At 43.6% G+C, this 27,559-nt stretch overlaps 1 protein-coding gene across 11 annotated transcripts in view; it reads left to right on the top strand.

Moving 5' to 3' along the window:
• The window catches only part of TGFBR3 (transforming growth factor beta receptor 3), a 196,372-nt gene that overhangs the window by 106,758 nt on the left and 62,055 nt on the right, over positions 1-27,559 (top strand). For all 11 annotated transcript variants that reach the window (XM_075936518.1, XM_075936514.1, XM_075936523.1 and 8 more), the window contains one exon: positions 22,498-22,635. In XM_075936518.1, the coding sequence (XP_075792633.1) occupies positions 22,498-22,635 (138 nt within the window). The remainder of the gene's footprint in view (positions 1-22,497; positions 22,636-27,559) is intronic.

Below are 27,559 nucleotides of genomic sequence, written 5' to 3'. Positions count from 1 at the left end.
ACGTGTATTTGACTGAAGTTAAGATTTGCTAACTAAAATTGTGTTTTTCATTAAATGTAATTTTGTCATTTTAATTTTTAAAGGCCTAAAGAATTTTACTGTGTGTATACATACCTCCCTGGTCCGGCACCCTCGGGACCTGAGCAGTCCCAAACCAGGCAGTTTCCTGGACCAGGGGAAGGTCAGTGGTCCTCTGCTGGCTGCCCCACTCCCAGGCTTCTCTCCCTGGAGCTCTCAAGGTTGGGGCTCCCACCCTGTTACCCACTTGCTGCCACCAGAGTTCCCTGTAATTCCAGCTGGGACCACCCAGCCGCTGACAGCTTCACTGCCATTGGGGGTTCCCCAGGTTTCTCCGCCACCTGGCCCTGCTGCTGCCAAGGGTTCCAAGGGTTCCCCGGTCTGGGGCTGCTCATTCACTGCCGGCCCTACTACTAGGGCCAGTCATGCTCCCACCAGGGCTTCCCAGGGTTCACTGGCCTGGGACTGCCCAGCCACCACCTGGCTCTACTGCTGCCGGAGGTTACCTAGCTGGAGCAGGGGCTCCCCATTCACTTCTCAGCCTGATGCTGGAGATTCCCTAGCCTAGCCAGGGCTTCGCAACCCACCGCCTGGCCTAGATGCTGCTGGCCCAGCTAGGGATCCCCAGGCGGCTCCTGTTCCTGGCCTCCTAGGCTCGTTGGTCCAACAACATCTGTGGTCCTTCCAGACCATGAATGTTGCCAGACCAGAGTGTCCTGCATTTGGGAGGTACACTGTGTAGAACAGGGCTACTCAACATGCGACCCGCGTTTGTTTGTGGCCCGCAGTACGGTTTGGGTTTACATGGGGCTCAACATGCAGCCCGCAGGTGGGAGCCAAAGCCAAAAAAGTAATCAATATAACAGTCTTCTGTTGATATGCATTTTAGTAGTTAACCTGGACTGTCATTGCTCATTAAAAGTGCTGCCATATGGGTGGAAATCGGGTAAATATTGCATTTTATTAATATCAGCAGAACTGACTTAAATGGGGACTATGTGTTGTGTAGTCTTGCCTTAATTTTTATATTCATGCCCATCAGTGTGAAAGAAGCTATTTGCATATATATTTGCATGTATATGCAACCACACTTAAGTAGCGGCCTTTGGCATGTGCTGTGAGTATTAGTGTGGGCCCCTAGGGCTTCCAAAGTTGAATAGCCCTGATGTAGAATGTAAAAATTCTAGCCTTTTTATTTAAAAATTAGAGTTACTTCCTTTTAAAGAGCAGACTATCAAACACCCTGTGTGAGACTATGATTGTTCCTCCACTACTAAATAGGCACTGCTGTGTGCTGCTGTTTTCTCTGAAATTTTTTGAAAAATAGCTGTGTTTCTTTAATAGATGTACATACTTTCTATCTTTCCAGTCTGAAAAACTAAGAATCTGCTTAGGTGCTGGAAACCCTGGTTGTTTCAACATGTTTTTTCACCAAAATAGAAATCATATACACAGTACTCTGATATCTGCTAATTCAGGAAGACACAATAACTAACAGATGACCTTTTTCAGAAACCATGGCATGCACTGATCTTGTTTTGCAAGTTGAAAAGTTACTAGATTTCACACACATTAATGGCAATGTTTCCACAACAGTCGCTACTTATAGTTTAGTATCATCAGGAGGCCCTCGTTCAGTATCTGACCACAGTTTAATGCTGTTGTCGCATGACCATCCTTCTTCACTATTATTATTGTAATGGCATAACTGCCTTTAATTCTATGGATTTTTCCAAGTTAATGATTATCATTCCCACAACTTCTGGTATCGAAGTGTGGTGCAAAAACCCAAACCCAACTACATTAATCTGCCTCATTATTTTGATTTATGACATCTTTTAAAGAAAATATGCAGCTGTAGCAATTATATTGTCTCACTTTAGGAAACAAAATCCTAATTGTGGCTGTAGAGAATTGAATTAGAGTCATTTTGCAATCCTGGGATTTTAGGATCAAGTTGATGTTTGTTTTATAGACTTCCCCAATTCCCAATAGAAATCATTGTACAACAAGGGACTGAGTTTGAATCAGACAGGTGGTGCTTTGTGAGGGGGAAAATATGGCACCTAGCTTATCCAAAGGTGGGAGTTGTAGGTAAAACTGGTGGCAATGCCTATGTTTAAGCTTGCTGGATATTTTCAGTTTCTTATAACTTTACCAAATTTAAACCACTTGGACTCATGTAGCATGTCTGTCTCAGACAGAATTATTTTGGAAACTTTCAGCACAAATTGTTCATCTGTTACTGAAAATGAAATTGGGGGATTTTTTTCCTCCAATGTTAAAACCAATTAGTACAACTGTTTGAAGCACTCTGGTGGTTTTGGAGAAGGAATGAGAAATTAGACCGGGAGGTTGCCTTTGACACAGGACTGTGTATTTTACTGTTCTTATATAATACATTTAATCAAATTATAGACCTTCCAGAAAAAAATCTCAGTTCGTGTGTTCTCAGTGGAGGTGTACTAGAGTTTGGTAAGTAAATTCTCAGAGTCTGTCCATGCTGACCATGCTCCAACTCAGAACTGCACGTACTGAACAAGACTTTCCAGCTATTGCAGGTTGTTGTGGTGAGGGAGACCGGAACGGAGAGCAGAGAAACACACTGTCTTGCACTCTGTGCTTTCCCTGCTGGTGCCCCGTCATTGCAGAGGAGGTGGCAGACTGACTTGAACTCAGAGCGGACAAGAACCAAACTGGGGTGGAGTGAGGAGAAAGAGAAGGGGAACAGGGTTGTTAGGTGTCCCATTTTTTATTGGAACGTCCTGTCAAAAAGTGACCCTGGTGGCTCTGCTGATGGAACTGTTAAAAGTTTGGTTGGTGTAGGACTGACCAGTTCCTTTCTGGCCTCTGTGTGGCTTCCAGTATTTCTCTCCTGCTCCTAAGTCTAGGGCCGCCCTCTCCTCCCCATGCCACAAGTGCCAGTTCCACAGCTCCCATTGGCTGGGAACTTTGGCCAATGAGAGTTGGTGGGGGTGGTGCCTCCAGGTGAGGGCAGTGCACAGAGCCCCAACAGCTGCCCTGCACCTTAGAGATGGACATGCTGGCTGCTTTCCAGGAGTCACCTGAGGTAAGTGCTACCCAAAGCACATTCCTCATCCTGTCCCCACCCTAAAGCTTCCTCCTGCACCCCAACTTCCTGCCCCAGCCCATTTAAAACAAGCTAGTGAGAGAACGGAGGAGAGTGAGGGAGGAGGGATAGAGTGAGGAGGGATGGGGCCTGGGAGAGAGGGCAGGACGGTCCGAGCTTCAGGGCAGGGCTGGATCAAAGAGGAGGGCAAGAGTGTTCTGTTTTCTGCCATTAGAAAGTTGCCAACCCTTGAGGGGAAGCAGAGAAGAGATAGGCCAAGGAACCTTGCCAGAGGATGTTGTGAAGTCCAGGACTCTAATAGGTTTCAAAAAAGAACTAGATGAATTCATGAATGAAGTTGGGTCCATCAATGGTTATTAACCAAGATGGGCAGGGATGGTGTCTCTTTCCTCTGTTTGTCAGAACCTGGGAATGGGCGGCAGGGAGTGGATTCCCTGATGATTGCCTTTTCTGTTCATTCCCTCTGGGGTATCTAACATTGGCCACTGTTGGAAAACAGGATACTGGACTAGATGGACCTTTGTTCAGATCCAGTGTGACTGTTCTTATGTTAACCTGGGAACAAGGATAAGACTGGAGCAGAGTGCTGATGGGGTTGGAGGGGGTGTCGGAATTTGGGGATGGTGGTTGTACAGGGCTTGTGCTGGCTGGGCCAAGAAGACTGGGAATGGGACTGCAGGGGAAAGGAGATTAGCAAGAGGACTGAGAGCCAATGAAGATAAAGAGGGTGTTTGATATCAGTGAGCAGCTGGCAGGAAAATGGGATTGGCTGGCAAGGAGATTGAGTTTGAAAGCCAGAGTGGGGGAAGGTGGTACTGAAATGAGGAGCCAAGAGAGGGAGACTAGATCAGGCTGAAAAAAAGAATGTGTGACTAGAATGAGGAGAGAATGAAGCTAGATGGGATGGAGACTGGCATGAGGAGCCAAGAAGTGGTGGGGGGAGAGGCAAGACAGGGAGAGAGAGAAGCTTGGGGGCAGGGTTTGGGATAGGAGGATAGAGGAAGGGGTTCTGTGGAAAAATAGCATGTGATAATCTGATTAAAGTTAGTCATATAGTGTGTATACACAAGGTGGATGAATCACAGGCAGCTTTGCTTCTAACATTTCCTTACTTTTGAGTGCTTAACTTTACTACCTTACAGTAATGTGCTTTTAACATAGCTTTTTGTGTGTAACATAAATATACAGGCAGTCCCCGACTTACGTCGGATCGGATCCCTAGATACGAACGGGGTGAGGCAACTCCCGCACATGCGCAGCAGCATTCCCGGGGCTCGCTCACCTGGGTCCTAGGATCCTCCTCCTCCTCGGGCCGGCTCCGACTGGGGTCCCGCAGAGCTGCCGGGCAGAGGAAAAGTGCCTCACCACGCCCGTTGCCTCCCCCCACCCCCCTGCCAGCAACAGGCTGCCCCCTCCCCTGAGCAACAGGCTGCCGAACAGCAGACAAAAGCAGCCTCTCTGCCCCTCCTCCCCTCTATACATGCTGGGCTCCTGGAGCGCAGCAGCGTCCCCGGGGCTCGCTCACCTGGGTCCTAGAATCCACCTTCTCCTGCTCTTCGGCCGGCTCCAACTGGCCTCTGCCTGCAGCAGCTGGCCACAGGGACAGGGATCCTGCAGAGCTGCCGGGCAGAGGAAAAGTGCCCCCCCCACGCCCGCTGCCCCCCCCCCCCGCGGCCTCTCATCCTGCACGCCTCCCCCTCCCCCCCTGCCAGCAACTGGCTGCCCCCTCCCCTGAGCAACAGGCTGCCGAACAGCAGACAAAAGCAGCCTCTCCGCCCCTCCTCCCCCTATACATGCTGGGCTCCCTGGGCAAACAAAGACTCCACCAAAACAAACAAAGTGCTGGCCTCATTGTGTTAGCAAAAAAAGGACCCTCCTCCTAGAACCCTGGGTGGTGTGTGGAAATAAAGCTATTAGCTCAAAGCATGGTGCAGAGCTGTTTGGTATTTGATGAGTTACTCCTTTAGTCCTGAGTTTGTCACAGGGACAGAAATAGATGTGAAATCTTCTGAACAGGGGAACAGACAGCAAAACAAACATTAGAGGGGAGTTAACCTTTCCCTATGCTATCCAAAACTAAAAAAAATGTTTGGCTAGAGTTTCCCCTACAATATGTACCAGTTCCGACTTACATACAAATTCAACTTAAGAACAAACCTACAGTCCCTATCTTGTACGTAACCCGGGGACTGCCTGTATGATGATGATGCAGATTCTTACTCCTTGTGAAATGGCTACTACATCCTGAGGTGCAAAGTTATGTTTGCATTATATGCAGGTGTCCTCAATAAAATCTTTACATCACAACCTACTATCATGTGACTTGCATATACCTCATTTGTCTTTTTTTTGTTTCTTGTCTCTTTGCCTCTACCCCAAAGACCTCACATCTAACAGTCAATCTCTTACTATATTTTTGTATGGCATCTAGCACAGTGGGACCCCAACTAGTTTCAAGTCTTTAGGTGTTATAAAAATGCCAATAAATTATTAATTAGTAATTGAAGGGGGAAAGCATAAAATTAATATAGTTCAGACACCATTGTCAGTTGATTAATAAAAGCTTAAACATCACCATACATGTGCAGTTATGTACAGAATAGGAGACTATCCAGTCATCATGTAGTAAGTGTAATCCTAAACATCACACTTTTTAATTACACTCTTTTGTAGTATATCTGCTAAGGAAAGTAAAACACATGACCACAACACGTCATTCTTTTTATGAGTAGTCCCATTGCCATCAATCTGACTGATGCCATGAATACGAGCTGCAGGATGGGGCTCTGTGCCCATCATATGTTTTAAATCAAATAAGAAACTTTTCCATTAAATATGTTAAAGAAGGACTTCCCCTTTGGCTGCATTATACAGTATGTGAACCATATTGGTTTTCACTCCACTAAGTTAAGACAATGGAGTGTTGTAGGTTCTATATGATTGGAAGCCTAACTGTGTTGTGAAGAAGCAGATGGCATAGGTGGTTTCATATCATCTTCAGGAACCTACTTTTTATATCTGTTTTAGGTCAGAGGTGAAATAAGTTTGGTGGGCTCAGCCTCATGGGCATTTGTCCATATTACAAAATCACCATATAATTTTTCAGGGCTTAACACTGTTGGCTGCCTCTGCTTAGCAGGTGCCCAGCACTAGGAGAGCAGATGAGGATTAAACTGTGTTGGCAGAAGTGCATAAGGAAGCTTGCACATAGTCTGCCTACACTACGCATTGTAGACAGTTATTTGGAACTTTTTTTGGAAAGTATTTACAAGAAATAAAATAGAGCAAAATAGAAAACAGAAAGCAAATCTCTGCTGTATTTTGTTCACTGTTAACTTGGAAGCCAAGAATAGTATAGCTATTTGGAGTCCAGAGGCATTGTGGTAGGCTGTTCATTTTGATATAAGATGCAGCCTGCTCTAGATATAAAAGATAAACAAAAGGAAGAGAGAAAGTTGGCTGAAGTATAGATTTGCTAGAGCTGGTTAAAAAGAAGGTTGAGTTTTCCATACAACTTGGCTGGCTTTTCCTGGATTTTGTTAAAAATGTTCTTCAATTTAAAACCCCCAAGGCCACAAAACCTGAAAGAAGACCCCTGCCCTCAGAGGGAAGTCTCATGAGCTGCTGCTTCATCATGGTCCAAAGTAATTCTGTTGGTTCAGTATTTGTCCATTGCACTTGCCCATAACTGAGCTCTAAAGATCCTAGTTGCCTCTGCTTCCCTGAGACATCTGGAACCCATACTAAAGGTTTTGGTTATTAAGAACAAATTGAAACTACAATTCCATATGTCCAGGATAAGCTGGACTTGGGAATAAATAAAAAGGGAAAATTAACATGGACAGCTGAGCAGGCATGGTCTACACTTAAGTTTTACCAAAGTATCCATTTTGACTAGAGGTTTGATTTAAAAAAAAAAAAAAAAGTCCTAGCATGAATGCAAGTTGTGGTCTTATAAAGGTGTCTTAATACTTGTCTGCACTAAAAAGTTACTCAGCTACATCACCCAGAGATGTGCAAAAATGCACGACACCCTGAGTGATATAATAAAGTTGACCCAACCCCTGGCGTAGATGGTGCCTCACTACCCACTCTCCAGGAGGTGGATTATCTTCCCTGATGGGAGAAATCCTCATGTCCACCTATGTAGTGCTTCAGTGTAGACACTGAAGTTGCAATTGCAGTTGCAATTGTGCCACCTCAGTCTTTCAAGTGTAGACAAGGCTTTATGTCACTATCATTGTTCCTCTTCCTGAAAAGGAATATACTGTGCAGAGAACTTTAATACTGGTGTACGTATGTGTCCACACTAAGGTGTGGAAGGATGGTATCGCTAGCTTTACTGGCACAATTAAAGTGGTACAACTTTCTACTGTAGTGCAATCCTTAATGATTGTCCCACTGGTGAAACAACGGATAACCTTTCAAGAGTACAAGAAACACTTTAAAAGGTCTTTCTTTTAATGTCTGTCTGGCTAATCTATGTAAATAATGTACATGTAATATAATTTTTTTTAAATTGCAGCTGTAAAAATGCTTTGGGGTAGGATAAATCATTTGACAATCTTTATCTAAGGTATATTTATGTGAACAAGACCCATCAGAAATGGAGAACGTTTCCTAATTCCAGTTTTTCTGACACTCTTCTGCTAACTTTGGTGCCCTTTGACGTTGCATTTGAACAATTTTGCCTCAAGTAAGAGCCTATCAATATTGTTGGGTAACTTTAAAACTTTTTAGGAGAGAGGCTTTCTGTTAGACTTAAACATCTGTTAAAAATTAGTTGTACGTAGTACTGTTGCCAGGTACTGAAAAACAGTTTTAATATAGTACATGTTGTTATTAAACTTATAATAGTGTATGTTCCTTACAATATCCAAACCTATTTTTCCATGATCCAGTTCTGAACTGCTGCTAACAGTTGACTTTTTTTTACTCTGCTGGTTGGTGCATCTGAACAGAGACTCCGTGTAAGAGGATGTAAGTTTATTGGAATTGCATCCTCTTATACCAGATCTGATTTTGACCTTGAGTATTTTAGTTCTAGAGAAGTGGTTCTCAAACTTATTTGATTGAGCTCCTTTTCTTTGTGTCTCCGGTAATTTACCTCTTCTTTTCTCGCACTCTCTCCTCTCCCACCGCCATCCCAGTACACATACCGATATGCGTTGTTGTTGCTTCACTTGAATCTCTTTCATCTTCTTTGTTTTTTATTTGAGCTGAGGGGGGGAGGGAAGGTTCTGTTGCTTGAATAAGCCAAATATCCATTATTATAAGAGCAAAACTGAACCAGTGTTTGTAGCCCATTCTTACTATTACATGTGTATACTGTGTCGTAACTAACAGATGAATGTAGAGGGCAACAACTTTGTAAAATGCTATGCAAGCTTCACAGACATTTGTCATAATGCACAGAATTGTCTAGAGCCAAAAGTACAGCACCATCTGAGGCCCTGGCTTCTCTGGAGGAATTGGCGTTGCTAGTACAGCTGCTCCCCAAGTTGCAAACAGTCAAGTTACGATCATTCGCACTTATGACCAAAGCTCCCATGGAGCGGTCATAAAGGCAGTCAGCGCAGTCGCATGTAACTCAGTGGGGTCCGAGTTATGAACAGTTCGAGTTATGGACCAAGTATTGGTCTGTAACTTGTTCGTAACTCAGAGAGTGGCTGTATTTCATTGCTGTGGACACAATGTGCTAAATAAGTTTTTTCCCCCTAAAACTGCTTGTACGTCCCACAATACGGACTTGCCCCCAAGTGTGAGAACATCTGTTCTAGAGATGTAACAGACCCTTAAGGTGGCTTGAGGGGAGACTGAGATAGAGGCTTCAGTCACAGATAATATTTTGCTATTATGTAAACTTGAGCTTTTGTTTTATGCATAATACATTACCAGCGCTTGAGAATCACAAGTAAAGCTGCTGTGCTAACAGATGTTGGGTCAGGACAACTTTTATGTCTGGTTTTCAGAACGGATCTTAGATCCCTTTGAAAATTATATTTTTATTTCAGTATATTGCTTTCCTTCACAGAGCTATAGAAGTGAAAGCTGGGGTGAAATCCTGGGCCTATTGAAGTCAGTGTGAGCCTAGTGATTCACTTCAGTGTGGCCAGGATTTCCTCTCTGAATTGTTCATGATACACGCTATATTACAGAGAGATCCTCAAGAGATTTTAAATAGTTTGTAACAAATATGAAATGTATAGGATTTGGACTCCTTGATTTCTAAGTTCTTTGGGGGACAGGATTGCCTCTTGTAATTGGTACAGTATCTGATAGAGTTGTTGACTCGAGTCCCACGACTTGAACTCAAGTCCGACTTAAATCGCCTAGGTGACTCGACTTGAGACTCAACTCGGGTTCATTGTTTGTGACTCGAGACTCGACTTGAGACTTGCTAATTTTGTCAAATCGACTTCGTGAAAAATTGTCCGAAAATGCCGATATTGATGGCTTGTACAAAAGTGACTAGACATTTTTTAAATTAAGACTTGAGACTCGACTTGGGACTTGACAATGACGACTTGAAGACAACACTGTCTGATACTGTGGCAACTTGGCCTCTAGGCACTATTTCAGGACAAATTTATTAATAAAAATAATAGTAGACTTTTATAGGTTGCTGGTTTGTAGCTATGTCTCCTAATGGGCAGAGATCAAGGGCGAAAGGAACAAATGCATTGGCCCCGGGTCATAGTCATGTAGCCCTTGCTTATTCTGAAGCTGCTGTTTTCTCAGCTCCTTTTTGAAGAGTCCTGGTTCTTCTGTCCAGGTGGTAGGTTATAAGGACCAGCAAATTATGCAATAGTATTAGTTTTCTTAGGTAAACATGTGGGGCCAAACTAATCCCCAGTTTAACTCCTGTGACTTCAGTGGGGTTATGCTAGGTTGAAATGAGCTAAAAGCTGCTGTTTGATCAGGTTGAGCCTCTTTCTGTAGAATCCAGAAGAGATCATTAGGGATTTGCTTGTGACATTTGCTGAATTAAATGTGATGGTTAACTGATTAAGGGGGAGTAGAGGGACTGTTCCAGCCTGGCTGGGCTGGAGCACCTTCCCTCCTCTCTTGCCCACTCCCTTCGCAAGCAGGGGATGCTCCTAGGATTGCCAGGTGTTTGATATTGACCCGAACAGTCCGGTATTTTCACCTCCTGTCTGGTTTAAAAAAAAAAAATCAGAAAATACCAGACACCTAAAATGTCTGATATTTTCTGATTTCCCCCCCTCCCCCACCAGGAGGCGAAAATACCGGACACCTGGCAACCCTACTACACACTCAGCAACTGGACCCAGCCCCCAGAACCCCCACCTCCCCCTCCCCACTTACCTGGTTCCTCCGGGGCTTGTCTTGTGGCTGGAAAGAAAAACAAAATGGCCACCAGCAAAAATGCCCCTTTTTAAAGGGGTCATGCTGATTTAAAAAAAAAAAAAATTTTTTTTTGGGTTGCTTAACTGCTCAACAACTTTGGTCTCCCCCTCTTTTCCTCAACAGATTTTTTTTCCCGGTGGTGGGTTTTGTTGTTGTTTTTTTTGGTGTAGGGGGTGTTCGATATTTTTGGTTAAACCATCTGGCAACCCTAGATAATCCAGCACGGCCAGAGCAGCCCCTGCCTGTGATACGCCTGAGCCCAAAGTGGACAAGGGTTGCTCTGGATGGCTGGAACAGCCCCTGCCTATGTCGGGCCCCACTGCACTTGTGCAGCCCACTGCCCATGGCAGGAGGGAAGCTGCTTCAGCCACCACTGATTAACCGGAACCATAAGCCTCACTCTTAAAGGGTGATGTTTACCAGTTAACCTTTCACATCTCTATATTTCACATGAAGTTACTTTTCTTTTTGTGTGTGCAGATACATACAACTAGTGTAACTACCACATGCAGAACTTTTCCTCTCTTTGAAAGCTTGGCACTCACTGTTTCTTAGAAGCTATCGGTCCTCTAAACGTATAAATTACAACCTATTTATTTCATGTTTGTAACATCCACAATATTTGTAAGAGTGTAAAGTGTCTTTAGAATTTTACAAAAATAAGATGAAAATCTGGATAAAATATGCAAAAGCGGCGAGGAGTCCTGTGGCACCTTATAGACTAACTGAAGTTAGTCTATAAGGTGCCACAGGACTCCTCGCCGCTTTTGCAGATTCAGACTAACACGGCTACCCCTTTGATACTTGATGGATAAAATATATGGCTGCCATTTGGATTTACACTCCCTGTCTGAAGAATATTTTCTCTTTATTTTTGGAGGAAAATTATGATAACCTGTCCCCTGAGGACAAAAATCCAAACATCTGAAAAAACAAATAGTTCCCTAGAAATGACGTAATCCTACATCCTTTATTTTTAAAACCATGATTTATTCACCCTTGGTGGAACTCCATTGTAGCCAATGCACCAGCATTGTTTCATCAAATGAATTCCTGTAGAATAACTGAATCTGTTTTATTGGATAGTATAACTCCGTGGAATGTTGAGAGGCTGATCATCTCTCACCAACCCTTGTTTTGTTCATTATTATATATTATCAAAAAATAACTTGTGTTCTATGGATAATTGATTTTTAAAATTGACAAAACAGGATTCAAAGTATAGAAAGAACTAAGGAAAAGCGGTATGCTTCCTCCATATATCTATTCTAAATGAAATTTAGTTGCAGATTGTGTTTGGTCAAAGGGAAAAGGATTAATTTCATACTTGCAGCTGAGTAATAATGTTTATCTAAGTCCTTGAGTGCATCATGTTCAATTTTTGTGACTTGAAGTGATGCTGTGTACTCTCTTGAGGTTTATATCTCCTTTTTTTTCCTTCTGCTTAACTGAACAGCTGTCTTAGCATGGGCAGTGTAACATGATATAAGAGCATATTTTTGCCCTGGCCTATTAGTACAAATTTGTAATGGTTGTTTTGGAAAATGTACTGTGAATTTATCGCAAGACCTTCACTCTAGAGTAGTTAATTCAACTTTACAAATCCCTGGCACTTGACTTCCATCTTTCATAACAAAACTGAATCTGTGACTTGATGCCTTGAAGTCAGCAAAACAAAATGGTACTTTAACAGCGGTGTTTACTTTGATCATTTTTCAGCATTTGTGCCTTAGCCTTTCACGTAGTACAAATTGCTTTACCAGAGTAAGTGGGCAGAGGCCCATAAACTGTTTTTGTAGTTTGGTTGCTGTGGTGATATTCAGATTTCCATGAAACTATCATCTCCAGGGAAACAGAAATCTTTGCAGCTGTCTTAACCTTGTAGATATTGTATAAGTTTGATAGAAGCCTTGCAGGAGCTTTTTATAAACTGTATAGGCAGTGGTTACATACATAAATACCCATACAAATATTATTTGCTAGGTAATACCTGCTTCAGCTTGATATATGTGTCATCTATAAAATGTTCTTTTGAACTCATATTTAATAGTTTTAAAGCTTTTTATAGTATATATTAAATGATTATTCTAACTAACCTGACAACTAGACATTTGTATGTATCGTTTCTCATCTGCAACTACAGGTTGTACCTCCAAAAACTGGCATTTTCTGATCTGGTGACATCCATCATCCAGCAGGACCACAGATGCTCCTGGACCAGAGAGCCCATGAGCCTAAGGGCAGGAGGGCCATCTGGTCAGGCCTATAGGGTCAGCAGCCTGGCTGGGGGCAGTGTGAGACAGGGCCAGAGCCACGCAGCAGCCTGTGGCAGTGCAGGGCTGGAGCCCCATGGCAGTCCTTGGGAGTTCATGGCTGTAGTTGGAGCTCCACAGCAGTGTGGGACTGGAGCCTCCCGGCAGCTTCCTGAAGCCTGGGGCTGGGCCTGTGGCACGCCTTGGGAGTATAGGGCTGCAGTTGAGCCCCACGGCAGCACGGGACCAGAGCCCCACAGCAAACCACTGGAATGCGGGGCCGGGGCCACAGCCCCACAGCAACCCCTGGGCCAGAGCTCCATAGCAACCCCCTGGAGCATTGGGCCAGAGCCAGACCATGGATGCACAAGGCTGGAGCCCTGCCACAGGAGCTGGAGCCTCTGCTGTCCAGGAATCCGGCAGCAGCTAGGCAAGCAGCCCAGTCAGGTTGGGGGTGCAAGGCAGGAAGTCTTGGGGAAGTCTGCTAGCAGCATGCGATGGGCTTTTGGTGGCAGGAAACTTCCCCAGGTCCAGTAAATTCTCTTGTTCAGGAGCTCTCATTTCCCGACGGTGCCAGACTTGGGAGGTCCAACCTGTATATATTTTGTTGTTGGAACGCTTGCCAAACAGAATATATATATTTTTAAAAATAAATTGGCCATCATTTTTGAGTGTATGCGTTTTGGCGTAGCCCTAAGCAGGCCCACGGACCTGGGACTGGGAGGGGCAATTGCCTCATGGCCTGGTGTTTCAAAAGGTCCCAGAGATCCCAGCTGCTACCACTGCTACTGTGGCAGCGATGGCATCAAGAGTACTGGGTCCCTTTGAATTGCTTTCAGAGTGCCATACCCAGCACTCTACTCAGCTTTAAGGTCTGGAGGGGGAAAAACCAGGCTCCCCATACACACCTTGTTCTCAAGCCCACGGTGGCTGTTGGCCCTGCTGGCCCTAAAGTTAAGTTTTGTCCATGAATGAGAGAGCAGTTCTCAAACTTCATTGCACAGTGACCGACCCCATTCTGACAACAACATTTACTATACAACCGCAAGACGGGGATCCGAAGACTGAGCCCATACGAGCCCCCCACCTGAGATCTGATGCCTGCGGCCAGCTAACCTGAAGCCGAGAGCTTTTGCCCTGGGTGGTGGAGGCTTGGCATGGGCTTCAGACTTGGTGGGGCCCAGGGCCAACATTAGCATTGGTGACTCCATTAAGAGGAGTATGCAATCCACTTTTGGGTCCCAACCCACAGTTTATGAACCCCGGAGCTAAAATATTCTTTTAATGCCAACAAATGTATTACTTGGGGGAGTGAGTTTGATGCAAAGGAAGGCTCAAAGATAGGCAAACACATTCGTCAAGAATAGTGCATAGCTTCTGGGACTTGACTGAAAGGACTGTTATTTAAAAGCATTCCCAGAAACGTTAGTTTCATGTTTATGAAAATGTTGACAGTGATACATCAATAACTACATGAAACCTTCATCAAAGGAGAATATTGGGACATATTTGCTTATTTATCCCATTGTGAGTGTAGTGTTTTGTGCATTAGGATTCCAAGAGAACTGAAAGGGCATTTTTAAAGGAGGCTGGAGGAAATAGATGACTTCGCCACATTTAATGATTCACTTTTTATTTTATGTTGATATTGTCTGACTCCCAGGCTCAAAATTACAAGTGCCATCTGAAATGGAGGATAACTCTGTTGGCTAAGATATTATGATGCAGAATGCAATAACATTTATATAATATATAAATAATTTGAATTAAAATTAGAAGGAAGGGTGGAGCTATCACGTCTTAAGGCGTCCTATTTAATACAGAAACTTCCCTAATGCTTTCAAGGACATCATGGGTGAAATTCTGGTCTTTTACCTTGAACTTCAATGGAACCAGGTTTTGAACATAGCTGTTTGTATTCAGAGTAACATTGTGAGGCTGCAATTCTTATTAGGGCTTCTTGGCACTACATAATATAAATATTTAATAATAATAAGCATTCAGTCTGAGAAAATAGAGCTTGAAGGGAAAATATCCTTAAGTAAACTCATCTCTTCTGCTAACATATTTCTTAAATGCTCTCTGGTTTAATGATTTGAAATGGTCAAGTACTTTTTTATTAATTTACATAGTACTTACAATATGCTACACACTGTCCAGATGTTGAAGAGGGCCTGGCCTTGAGGAGCTCAGGACCGTTGACAAGCACTCAGATTAGGGGAAGGGAAGCAACAAATAGGGATTCTTTCTGTACATGGGCTAGATTCATTGTGGGCAGCATGGCAGAAGTGGTTTGTGAAGAGGGACTTGGATATATGCGGATGAGCTCAGGGAGGTGGTTTAAGGAATGCTGTTGAGGAGGCGTTTGGGTAAGAAGCTAACAGACAAGCAAAAGAGACTGGAAATGGTTGGCAGAACCTAAGTGGGAAGAAGCTTGACAAAGCTGGATAAGCAGAGAGGGGAAAGAGTTTTACACAGAGATTTGAATGTGCTGATATAGCTCACACTTGATGCAGAAGCACTTCAGATGCCAGTGGAGGGATTTGAAGAGGGGAGTGACATGATCCAGTATGGCTGTAGGTCAGAGGGATAGGGAAGATACAGTAAACAGTGTTACAGAAGAGAGGCAAGTGGAGAAGTTATTTGCTGAGTGTTCCCCAAAAGAAAAATAGGAAATTACACTTGGCTGTAGATCAGGATCTAAATTAAATATATTGTAGCGATCCCATTGTGCTTGTACCTGATAATTAATGTGGCTTTTAAAACCTGATGGAGCTATTAGCGTGCTTCCCCCTGCCCCCCCCCCCAAAAAAGAAAAAGGCAAATGAGAGGAATGGTGGTGGGGGTAAGGGGCTAAAGGAGACTCATAGGCTACGTCTACACTGGCCCCTTTTTCGGAAGGGGCATGCTAATTTTGAAAGTGGGAATAGGGAAATCCGCGGGGGATTTAAATATCCCTACTTTAAATATTCCTACTTTGAAGTAGGAAGTAGGAATAAGAGATCCTCCGGAATAGGGCTTTATTCCGGATGATCGGGCCAGTCTAGACGCTTTTTTTCCGGCTTTTCCCCAAGCCGGAAAAAAAGCGGCGGACATGTTTATTTAAATCCGCAGGGGATATTTAAATCCCCCGCGGATTTCCCTATTCCCACTTTCAAAATTAGCATGCCCCTTCCAAAAAAGGGGCCAGTGTAGACGTAGCCATAGACTTAGCTGGGATGTGGAGATTAATGACCTCCTGATCGCTGTGCTTCTGCAAGAGAGCTGGAACTGGGGCTCCATCTAGACAGCAGGCTTCTTTTGAAAGAAGATTTTTCAGAAGAGATCTTCTGGAAAACTTGTTTTGAAAGAGCATGTTTGCACAGCAAAAGCGCAATGAAAAAGCGATGTGTTTTTCGAAAGATAGCGTCCACATTTATTGGATGCTATTTTGCATTTAAATTGTGATTACTGTGGACAGAGTGGCCACCAGGGCACCTGTGTTTTTTTCCTGGAGGCCTCTTCTTTCGAAAAAACTTCTTCTTCCGCATCCACACACGCCTTTTTCTGAAAAAGCTTTTTCGGAAAAAGGCTTCTTCCTTGTAGAAAGAGGTTTACTGCTGTCGGAAAAAAACCTCCATTGTTTTCGACTTTCTGTCGAAAGAATGCAATAGCAGTGTGGACGTAAGTATAGTTTTTCCAGAAAAATAGATGTTTTTCCAGAAAAACTCTGCAGTGTAGACATACCCTGACAGTAATCCCAAAATCACAGGGTCTTCTAGAAAAGTTCATTTTTTGCACTCTATTTCCATTGAGTCTGGGTAAAGAGATTGCCAGGTCAGAGTTTCAGATAGGTTTTGTTGTTTTGTTTTGTTTGGAGAGAATAGTAATGTAATGCAAAATTATGCTGGTTTTGTTAGAGAATTTTCGCAAAAAGATATATTTTACTTGTGAAAAGTTCCTTTTTAAATGCTAACTTTTTGTGGCTTTTTCCAAGGACCAGCTTGCCCTTTTCTTCTGGGAATGTGGGAAGACTATGATAGTTTATATAACTCCTCTCTGTCCCTTCATCTCAGCCAGAAGCCACATGATAATTGCAAAGATGGCAGTGTTGTGTCTGTATGATATGTAGGCCCATATGCAGAAGCCTGTGGGGAAAAGCCAGATTCAGCAATGATGATGTAAAGAACTAAGGAATAAAAAAAAATCAACCAAAACCTACTGAAATAATGACCAAGAATTCTTATAGCACATCTACTCAAGTTAATACCTTGACTTTCTGGCCCCAGCAATGTGTTTCTTTTTTCCCTTTTCTTTAGTCTCTCTCAACTTTACTGACAAGCAAAAATCTTCAGAAAATCTAACATGGAGTCAAACTTGAACTTCATTATATGGAATCTAGCTGTTCGTTTTGAACATGGTTGTTTGAGCTAATTTTAAATACTGATAATCAATGATGCAGCTACATTTTCTTATTACCCGATGAACCTGTACTAGGTACTGCCAAGATGGAATTTGCTGGGTCTGTTAGTAAAACATGACAAATGCTTCTTCTGTTGTACCAATTTTATGGTTCCTCGATATCTGCAGTTGAAAACAAAACAGAACAACAAATCCCAGAGGCTCTAAATAGTCAGAATTCTTACTAATTCTCTGCAATAGAAAGACATTCAGCCCTCAAATATTTTACATTCAATGGGGTATACCAGGGATGTAGTTGACTAACCAATAAGTGTAGGCTGTATCAGAGGCAGCAAATATGGGGAAGAAGGAGCCGGTGCTGGGGGGGAGCTGTCTTAAAAGCCAGTCTCTGCAGTGCCGTCCCTCTCCCCCTTCCCCAGTGCTGTTGCCTCTATTAGAGGCACCAGTGTGGGGGGAGGCTGCCATGAGGCAGAGGCTGTTCCAGCAGGTGACATCTCCTCGCTGGGACCCTCCGTGGACAGGAGTTGCTGGACCCAGCACAAGCTGGGACAGAGCAAGCCTGGCTCAGTCCCAGCTCACACTGGGTCTAGGAGCCACCCCCGCTGCGGCTCTGCACTTTCAATACAATAGGAGCTGGGATGCCTGCCAGTTGTCATGGGTGGATTGAAACAGCACCAAGAGCAGAGTTGCCAGGTTTCTGGTTTTCAAATGGAACAGCTGCACAAAAAGGGACCTTGGCGGCTCCAGTTAGTACGTCTGACTGACCTGCTAAAAGTCTGATTGGCAGAGTAGCAGGGCTAAGGCAGGCTCCCTGCCTGCCCCGATCCATGCGGGTCCTGGAAGCTGTTGGCATGGCTGGCTTCTAAGTGCAAAGGCATGGGGTCTGAGCATCACTGCCTCAGTTTCCATTGGCCGGCAACCATGGCCAGTGGCAGCTGTGGGGGTGGCCTACCTATGCCCCAGCTCAAGTGCTGCTGTAGAAAGAGAGAGCTGGGGGAAGTCCTCTCCTCCTGCCATAGCCCTAGAGCACTGTCCTGCACGCCAAACCTCCCTGCCCCAACTCTGAGCCCCGCATCTCCAGTCCCAGCCCTGAGCCCCCTCTCACACGCAGAACCCCTCAGTCCCACCACGTGATTTTGTTACGTGCATCAATATGAAGGTGATGTGATATTAGGGATGTGAGTGACTAGTCAAGCTGACTACTCAACTACTTGCATTCCCTCTCTCCCCTGCCCCCTCTCCCCTTGCTGCCTCTATTACAGGCACCCAGTTTTCTGCTATTAGAAAGTTGGCAATCCTACCAAAAACTCTCAGTCCCCATTTGCTCAGCACTTCTCAGCATCAGGCCCAGTGCTTTTCAGTGTGTATTCTCCTTAAAGAGGAGGGTTGGCAAAGCTAACTGAATAACATTTGTTAAGATGTCTTTTTAGGAAATCCATCCGTGCGGTGGAAAAATATTAATTTCCAAAACATATAAGAGAGATCTCAAACATTGGTATCTGCTGGGATTTGTTTATACTGAAAAGGAAAATCAGAGCACAGTTCACCAAACTGGAATTAAACACCCTAATTTTTAATAAAATCAGTATCTGTGTTAGTAAAAGACCGAAATCTGTGAGAAGGGACCTTCTGCAACCTGCTCTAAAACAAAGCCCTCACACTGCAACCACTTGCTGCATCCTGGAGTTTGTTTTTATTAACAAAGTTAATAACGTTAACAAAATTAACTGAAGTTACCTATCATGTAGGAGTTAAGTAAACGTCATTAAGGACTCCAGTTTTCTTGAGAACTTCAAATTTTCTTTCAAAATCAACCTGCAATGTTTACAGACACCATACAAAAGAGCGTGTTGGTAATCACCTCTGAGTCATTTTAATATTCATCTTTATTCTCTTCACACATTTTGTACAAAAGTGTTATTTTTTTCTTTCATTTGAGCTATCTACAAACCCACCTTGACTTAGAATGAACTTGCATATCTAGCTTCTGTGTAATCACTTTTCCTTCTTCCTGCATCTCTTGATTGCCTTCCTGACTGGTCATTCTGCAAAATCTAAATGAGCCCAAACAATCATGGATGCTCAGAAAGCTTGTTAGTCATTGTATTTCTCTCTTTTGATTGCAAGAATAATCTGATCTGAAGCAAAAGATCAAAAAAACTTTGCTAACTGTTTCTTTCTAATTTAATTTTTTTACCCCTTGTCCAGTTCACTTCAGTGTACAGCAACAGATATGCATAAGCTCCATCAATTAGGCTTCGAACAAATTAACAGAGAAGATCTCTAGCTTGAATGAAGATAAACATTTTTACCTCTTCTGCCATAACATGTCAACTCTTCCGTAGAGTGCGTGATGAGGGGGAAGACCAAGGAAGTTTTGGATCTAATTGTAGCTATGTTCTTACTGTTGTTACTGTAACAAATTTCTTCACCAATACTTATTAACATATTGCTTACCCTCTATTCCTTTTTACTTCAGATGCTATTTCCAAAGTATCTTCCTTTCTGCTGTCATGATCCAAATATACATAGAATTGAGCCAGAGCATTGTTTAGTGGAATTGAAGTGAGAAAAATATTTACTGTTTCAAATTGCTTTCATATGTTGATATATACCTTAGACGAGTCAAAAGAATTTCTTAACCTTTATATTTGCACCTGCTTTCATGTAGTTAATTGAATGCATAGTTTCTTGCTTCATTTTTAAGTCTTTAAGCCCTGTGTGAACTGCCTTCAGTCTGCTTTTTTATTTGATAATGTAGTGAAATAAAACAAACAATGAAAGACTTGTTTTGCAAGTTCACATGCAGCTATGAAGGGGCCCTTTAATGGTAGCCTTTCCTTTTAATGGCTTCCCTATGGTCTGTTTATCTCTCAAAAATAAGTTAATCTCTTTGAAGATTTCTAATTTTTAGGTTTTTCCTCTTCATCATAGTCTCACAGTGATGGCATTGGTGAGAGATGGATGGCACTTTCCTGTAGGATATATAACTTTCTTTTTTCTCGTTCTTCTTGTGTTTCTTCTTGTTTTTCTTGGGCCCTTCCACCACAAAAATGTCCAGATAAATCACTAATAATTGACTGGTTTGGTTTAACCCTAAATAACAACTTCTCCCCAATTCACTTCATGTGTCCCCTTTTGGCTGCTCTTATCCTCTCCTATCAGTGTCTACAGAGAGGTTCATCCTTTTCTTTACCTCCCCAGTATGCCTCGTGGGATGAGGTTTATGGGGGAGGTCAACAAATGCCTTTGATATCAACCGCGGAGCGTCCAGACTACTGCGCTGAGCCAACAAACAGCTGATCAGTCCAGCACGGCAACCATTTAAATTTAAATGAAGCAGTGATTATTTAAATCGCCGTTTCATTTTCCTATGCCGGGTAGCCTAATCTACATGCCTCTGTCGCCAGAGGCATGTAGTCTAGACATACCCTTAGTTGCTGGCTATGCTTGCCTTTCTCATCTTTCCCTTTGACTGTGAGTATGATTAAAGGTTAAGGCAGGATTTCCTCTCCTCCTTAGTCATTGACTAGAACAAGCAAGATGAATATGTTGGGCATCCCCCAACGAGCTACTTTGGTATCAGAAGGTCTTTTTTCTGTTTCTACAATACCTCCTGTTGCTCTAGAGACAGCAGAAGGCACTATAGGTTTATCTGTGATCTATATGGTATTTCTGGCTTGGGAGGAAGAGGAGGAAGCTGGTGATCTGTGTGGTTATGTGACTAGTCGACTATCCAATAAGCAAAAGCTTATTGGATAGTCAGCACATTAGTTGACTTGTCACTTCCCCTACCCTTACTGCCTCTATCAGAAAGAGACAGCAATGTGGGGAAGAGAAGTGGGTTCTGGGGGAACCGGCTTAAAAACCGGTGTCTCCCCTTCCTCCCCCCCCCCCAGCTCCAGCTCCGTGGGAGAGGTAAGGGCGCACAGTGGTGGCATTCCACCTTTGAAATGTACAAGAGTCACTGCTTGGGCCGCCCCTCCCATTGATAGCCATGGAGGTCTTTCATCTTGCCTTTAAGTGTCTTGTGGGGCCACCTTGAGAGAGACACATGTTGAGGTGTGCTGCTATTGTTATTTTCCCTAGAAAGAACAGAGTCCTGGCTGTGTTCCTAGCCTGTTGATAATAAATAATTCTTTGTTACTTTATTTCTTTAGACCTGCAGGGAACAAAGAGGGTTGTATATAAAGCCTATTATATTGTAATTTACGTCTATTTACTATACAGTCATTCCTCATTTAACACTCTAGATGCATTTCTGAAAATCTTTCGTGGTAAGCGAAAACGTGCTATGTGTGGTCAATTTTTCCATTAAAAATAATGAGAAAAGGTGGAGGTTGCATTTCAGGTGGTGGTGACAAAGTCAATTTTTTGTTTGTGCTTGGTCATCAACGTCAGCATTAGATATCTAGCAACACAAATTGCCACAGTTTGTTAAAACACAAAGATAAACACGTGAGTGAGCGGAGGAGCTCTGTGATGACGTGTATTCATCCACTCATGCATATTACCACTGTTTTCAACAACTTATACTGCCACACAAAGTAGTCTGCCACTTGATTATTTTCATGTTGTTTTGGGGATGGCCATGTTATTTGAAAAACGTTCCCTAAAGAAAAAATCATGCTATTGCGAAAATGTGTTAAGCAGGCACATGTTAAACAAGTAATTACTGTACCTTTTCTCCATGCCCTTTCAGAAATTCTGTTTATTTTCTGTATTCCCTTGTAGGCCTAGACTTCTGTTGGAATCCCTTCTTTAGGAAGGTTGAGGCTGGTGTAATGCTCTCTTGTTGTGTTACTAGATTTGTTCCTCTTGTGTGTCAGGGGTGGGAGGGAGGGCTTGTCGATTTGTTTTCATTTGGTTAGGTTTGTTTGTTTGTTTTTCCAGACGTGATTTTCAGCCTTGTCATTTTCAGCAGGTGCAGGCCTCTTGCTAGGCAACCTCTGCAGCCCTTTCATTTAGAGATCAGAAATCTGAGCTCCCCTTGCAGGTTGCAGTGCTTTTGGTTTATCATCTTGTTCTCTAACCATCAGCTTAGTGGTTTGACCTTTTGCCCACACTATTTCTGATCAGCATTTACCAAGGTTTTCTTAAACGTTTTTGCAGAACTTTGCAACTTCAGGGTATAAATGTTAACTCTTTAATTCTTCACTACTGTGTTATTGTCTATGGTCTGCTGCTGCCTGGCAGTTTGGGAGTAAGTTAATCCATCAATTCTGGGTTAGAAGTGCTGAATTATAGACACTTCAATGTAGGTAAAGATGACGTGTTATTCATACAGTAAATCAGAGTTTTATATTCCATTTTGTTTTGAATAGTTGGAGAGAAATAGTCACCCATTTTTCTTTTGCTCTGCAGGTCACATTACATTTGAGTCCCATTTCCTCAGTGCACATTCACCATAAGCCTGTGGTGTTCCTACTGAATTCTCCTCAGGCCCTCACCTGGAGGATAAAATCAGAAAGACTGGCATCTGGAGTCCGAAGATTTTTCCTTGTAAGTTTACCAAGTCCTCTGCCGCTCGGTAACACAACATGTGGAGTGAATGGTATTCATTTTGAAAGATTTTAAGCATATCTTTAAAAAGTTAACAGAAGATCAAATTTCAATGTGAGACTCTGGGGAGCAATTATGGGGCATGGGAAAGCAGATTGGGGAAGTGCCTAGTTACTTGTTATGTGAATTAAAAAGAAACTTGTTTTGTAAAATTTACAAAAGTATGTGAACAGTTTGAGAAGTTGTGTAGTGAAGGACCTATCACCAATCCTGATGAGAAGTCTTGAATGTACTAGAATGCTAAAAACATCAGAGCAATAGGAAATCTCACGAGTAGCTGCTAATTGTGTGGTCTGTCAGCAAAATACAGGTGTGTAAGCTAACTTCTCATGTGCACAATGCAAAGTTTATTTCTGACATGAGGTTTTGTTGCACTTCTGGGGAGGACCAAACAAAGTCTAAAATGAAGCCATAAGTGTTTCTCAAATGTCTGGAACACTGATTACATCACAAGGACCAAATGCTACCTACTGTTTGTAATTCATGTTCTTTTAGTTTGCCAGGACATTAGAGTTTGCTATTTGTAGTCAAACAGACTGGTTGTTTGGATTAGATTTTTAGCAAATGACATAATGTCTAAGGATGAGTTTTCTCTATTAGAATTGCAGCTTTGCTATTTTCAATTATAATCTCAGAAGTAAACATGATTATTTATAGCTGCAGGATATCCATCTGGGTCTTAGATTTGCTTATAAAGCACAGCTGTCAGTGGTGGACAGTATAGTGGTGCACTGCCTAGTGGAAGCTTCTGGAGTCATTGTGCCTCAGACAGGTAAAATGCCACCAGGAGTACAAGGTGGATACGATACGCTGTGTACTTTCCCCTGCAGCTGACCAGCTACAGTGCTAGATGCTAGTAAGCCTTGAATCCAGAGAAATGCAAGAGCTGCTATTGTCCTCAAGCCCTGTTGCTGGTTCAGAGAAGAGGAAAGTTTGAGCCCTTGATATTTTCAGTAGAAGTGTCAAACAATTCAAATTAATTGCAATTAATTGCACTGTTAAACAATCATAGAAAACCATTTATTTAAATATTTTAGATGTTTGATTATTCTACATTTTCAGATATATTGATTTGAATTACAGTATAGAATACAAAGTGCACAGTTCACACTTTATATTTATTTTATTACAAGTATTAGCTCAGTAAAAAAAAAAAAAAAAAAGCAAAAGCAATCATATTTTTCAGTTCATCTACACTGTAGTGCAATCCCTATCATGAAAGTTGAAGTTATGAATGTAGAATTATGTACAAGAACTGCAATCAGTAAACAAAATATTGTAAAATTTTAGAGCCTGCAAGTCCACTCAGGATAGGCATAGTAAGAGTGGGCAGCGGCAGATATAAGGCAGGGCGAGCGAGGCGACTGCCCTGAGCCACACGCTTCAATAGGCCCCGCACCAGGGGCGGACTGACCCAGCGGGATACCGGGAATTTCCCGGTGGGCCATCTGCTGAAGGGCCGGCCGGCGGCTGCTGGAGGAGGAGGAAGATTGTGGAGGGGTGCCGCAGCCCCGCACTTCTGAAATTCCCTGGCGCCTACCAGTATGGGCCATGTGAGGCCAAGGGAGCACATGCGTGCTGAAACGCCGCGCATCAGCTGAGAGGGGAGACGCCCGGGCATGGCGTGACGTGACGCCACAGCCCAGGACTTTAAAACCGCGCAACCCAGCATTGCACTGCACGGTTCAGCATGTAGCCTGGGCCGGGGCCGCCCTGCACGCTGGAAGGCAGAAGGTGGATGGCAGAGGAAGGGGCTTGGGCTGAGGAGAGAGGGGGCAGGTCAGGAGAAGAAAGGGGAGGAGAGACAAATGCCTGGGGGCCAAGTGGAGACAATGAGGAAAAGGGCAGGAGGGGAGGTGTTAGTGGGAGGGGGGATAGGAGGATAGGAAGAGGAGAGGGTAAGAGCATTGGGGGCTAAAATGGGGAGGAGGAGGTGCTGGGAGAAGGCTTGAAAGGAGGGGTGGACGTGAGGAAGGCGTGGATGGAGCAAGGCATGTGTGAGGGCACAGGGGCATGAGAGGAATGGTGGCAGAGGGTGGTGAGGGGATGGGCATCAGGGAAAAAGAGGGAAAAGGGTGCACGGGCAGTGAGGGAAGGGAGAGGCACCAGGAGGGTTCAGGGTAAGGGAAGGTGCAGGTGCCAGGGGATTCTGGGGGTGAAGCAGAAGGGCAGACACCTGCAGGGGAGGGACCAGCACCAGAGGAGAGAGGCAGGGCAGGTGTGTAGAGGGAGGTGTTAGGAGAGGGGATGAGGAGGGGTAGCTCGCATGATCAGAGTGGGCACCGAGGGGGGGGTTCTGTTTTTTCTCCAAAGGGGGGGCCCTGTGATATTGTGCTGCCCTGGGCCCCGCAAAACTCTCATCTGTCCCTGAGAGTGGGCCTAGGATTTCAGTTGTCAAGATCTAACCTTTCATTTTAAAAAAGTTGTTTCCATCACTCACGGTCACAAAGAAAGACTTGAAAGTATGAACAGAGCATAACCGTTGCCCTCCACTGACAGCCTCCGGCAGAGGGAAGAGCAGCAGCCTTCTGAGCCAGGGAAGACATTGCCAAGTCTCGCATATGCTGCCAGAGTAAACCTGCTATGGGAAGAGGGTGGGATGTTCCATTGGTTGGGCCAGGCTTTCCTGCTAGGACTCTGTGGAATTGGTTCCCCCAGGTAGGAACTAGAAGCACCTTTGGGCTCCTTTTCTTCCTTAATGTAGGAGTAAAAATGGTTGTGTCTTTCAAACACTGTCTATCAAGTTCTTGGTGGCACCAAAAAATACTTTACTAACAGCAGGCTCTGCAGCACATGACCCTCCCTTTCTATGGTCATATGTGGGATGCCAGAGAATTAGTTACCAGTGTTGACATTAAAAGAATCATCACTGAGCATCTGAGCTAATTTAGTCACTGGGATGAATAGCAGGTGCTTTGCAGATAGGAATCATTGCATCAATTTATGCCTGCTCCACATGTGCAGGGTGTTCTCCACAACCATAAGGAATTGATGTTTGGGACTCTTAGTTTTTTAAATGGAAATTGAGTACCTGGAGAACAAGATGAGTGCCGTGTCATTAATTCAGCATGACCTGTCGCAGTTTGAGACCTGCAGTATCTCCCAATCCAGCATTTCATTCTCTTCTTCTCCCTGAATTGTTAGGGTCTGTCTCCACTGCAGTTAGCCTGGGTATGTCTTGCCCCAGATGTTATATCTATCTACCTGCCTGTCCACATACTTAAACCTCTCACCTCAGCTTAGTGATAATTTAAACATTTGCCTTAATGTGGGGATGTGAGGTATAGCTGGGTTCTGCTTTCACTTGGGCTAGTAACCACCTACTTGGCAGTGAGGATGTAGACTAAATCACTGGAGTTCCGTTAGTCCTCCTGTACCTTCCCACAATTCTTTCTGTGTGCCATGAAGGACAGTCATATTCTCCATGATTCACAGAGAAGGAATCAGAACAGCTCACCTCACAGCTACACACAAAACCATGGGTTGTGCCCCTCAGAAGCTTCAGTGCCTCATATAAGGAAGTAAAGCATCAGTGAAGGCACAGTAAGTTAGGTTTGATATTATAATGTGGCTGCTCAGAGCCAGGCTAAGCTAACCTTGGTGCTCTTGATCCAGGATGAATCTGCAGTGAAAGATGCACCGTAGAAGCTTCTACTCTTCCCTCTCTGGCTTTCAGGCTTTGGAAGTGCTTTGAGTGATCCTTTTTTCAAAGTGAACCATGGAATGGATATACACAGTGTTTCTAGCTCAGGGACTGAAAAATACCCTTCCTCCTTGGCACAACATCCAGCAACATCTGTCATAGTTCTAGCTCAAGGTTCCATTAGATGTACGATGAAGGATACATAAATAGTCAATAATCCCTGTCCTTGCTAGTGACTCAGTAAGGATTGCAGTACTGCAATCTCTGTACATAGTGCTGTACAACATGGTAAGTGGGCCAATTTCATCATACTCTCATTGGTTTTGTATATTCCTTTTACTACGCTCTTTTAGTAACGATATCTTTGTATTTTTTTTCCACAATTCACAAAATATTTAGAAGGGTAGATTGTGGCTGGGGATTGGTTTCTGCTGACAAGGCACTCTCTCTGTCTGAAATAATTCTGGCTACCTCGGAAACAGCAGCAAGATAAAGACTGGAGTTGTGGGCAGTGAGTCAAATGATGAATTTCTATATGAGTCACAAAAAAGTGAATTCATGATGGCTATTGTTTTTTTTTTAATTTGCATGATGAACAAAATTGCACTAAGATGTAATCTTTTCAAACACTTGGTTAGCAAATGAGTTTTAATTGGGTTAGAAATAGTTGTGATTTTTATTAGGAGAAATATTGTAACTGATTTACTTTATTCTAAAAGTAGTGAAAATTAGCATATTTATGGATATTGTGTAGTTTGAAGTCCTGTGATGCTTTGCATCCATTTACCCTGGAGATGTAAGTTAAAATCCCCAGTTAGGTCACAGATCAAAATTAGGGATGTTAAATTTAGATTTACTGGATAATCTAATAGTCAATGCAATTTGCATTGACTGTTCAATTAGTCAGTAAGTGCACCTCTGCCTTTGAAGTGTAGGGCTGTTGCTACACTTCAAAGGTGAAAGTGCTGAGGGAAGCACGGGGCCAGCAGTGAACTCAAGCAGTCCCTCGCTGGCCAGGTGCTAGCTGCAGCGTTTCAAAGCAGCAGGGCCTCATGGAGCCCGAGGTCAGCTGGGGACAGTGACCGCATGGAGCCCGGGGTCAGCGCTGCCTCTTTGAAATGCTGTGTGCAGCCCAGGGCCAGCTGGGAGTCCAGGCCCCGGCTGCATGCAGTGTTTCAAAGCGGCAGTGCTGCATGGAGCCCAGGGTCTGTCCTCTGGCTC

This window comes from Pelodiscus sinensis, chromosome 9 (genome assembly GCF_049634645.1).
Source record: "Pelodiscus sinensis isolate JC-2024 chromosome 9, ASM4963464v1, whole genome shotgun sequence".
Classification (NCBI taxonomy): domain Eukaryota; kingdom Metazoa; phylum Chordata; order Testudines; family Trionychidae; genus Pelodiscus; species Pelodiscus sinensis.
The sequence above is the reverse complement of the archived record's forward strand: the minus strand, read 5'-3'. Positions and strand labels throughout refer to the sequence as shown.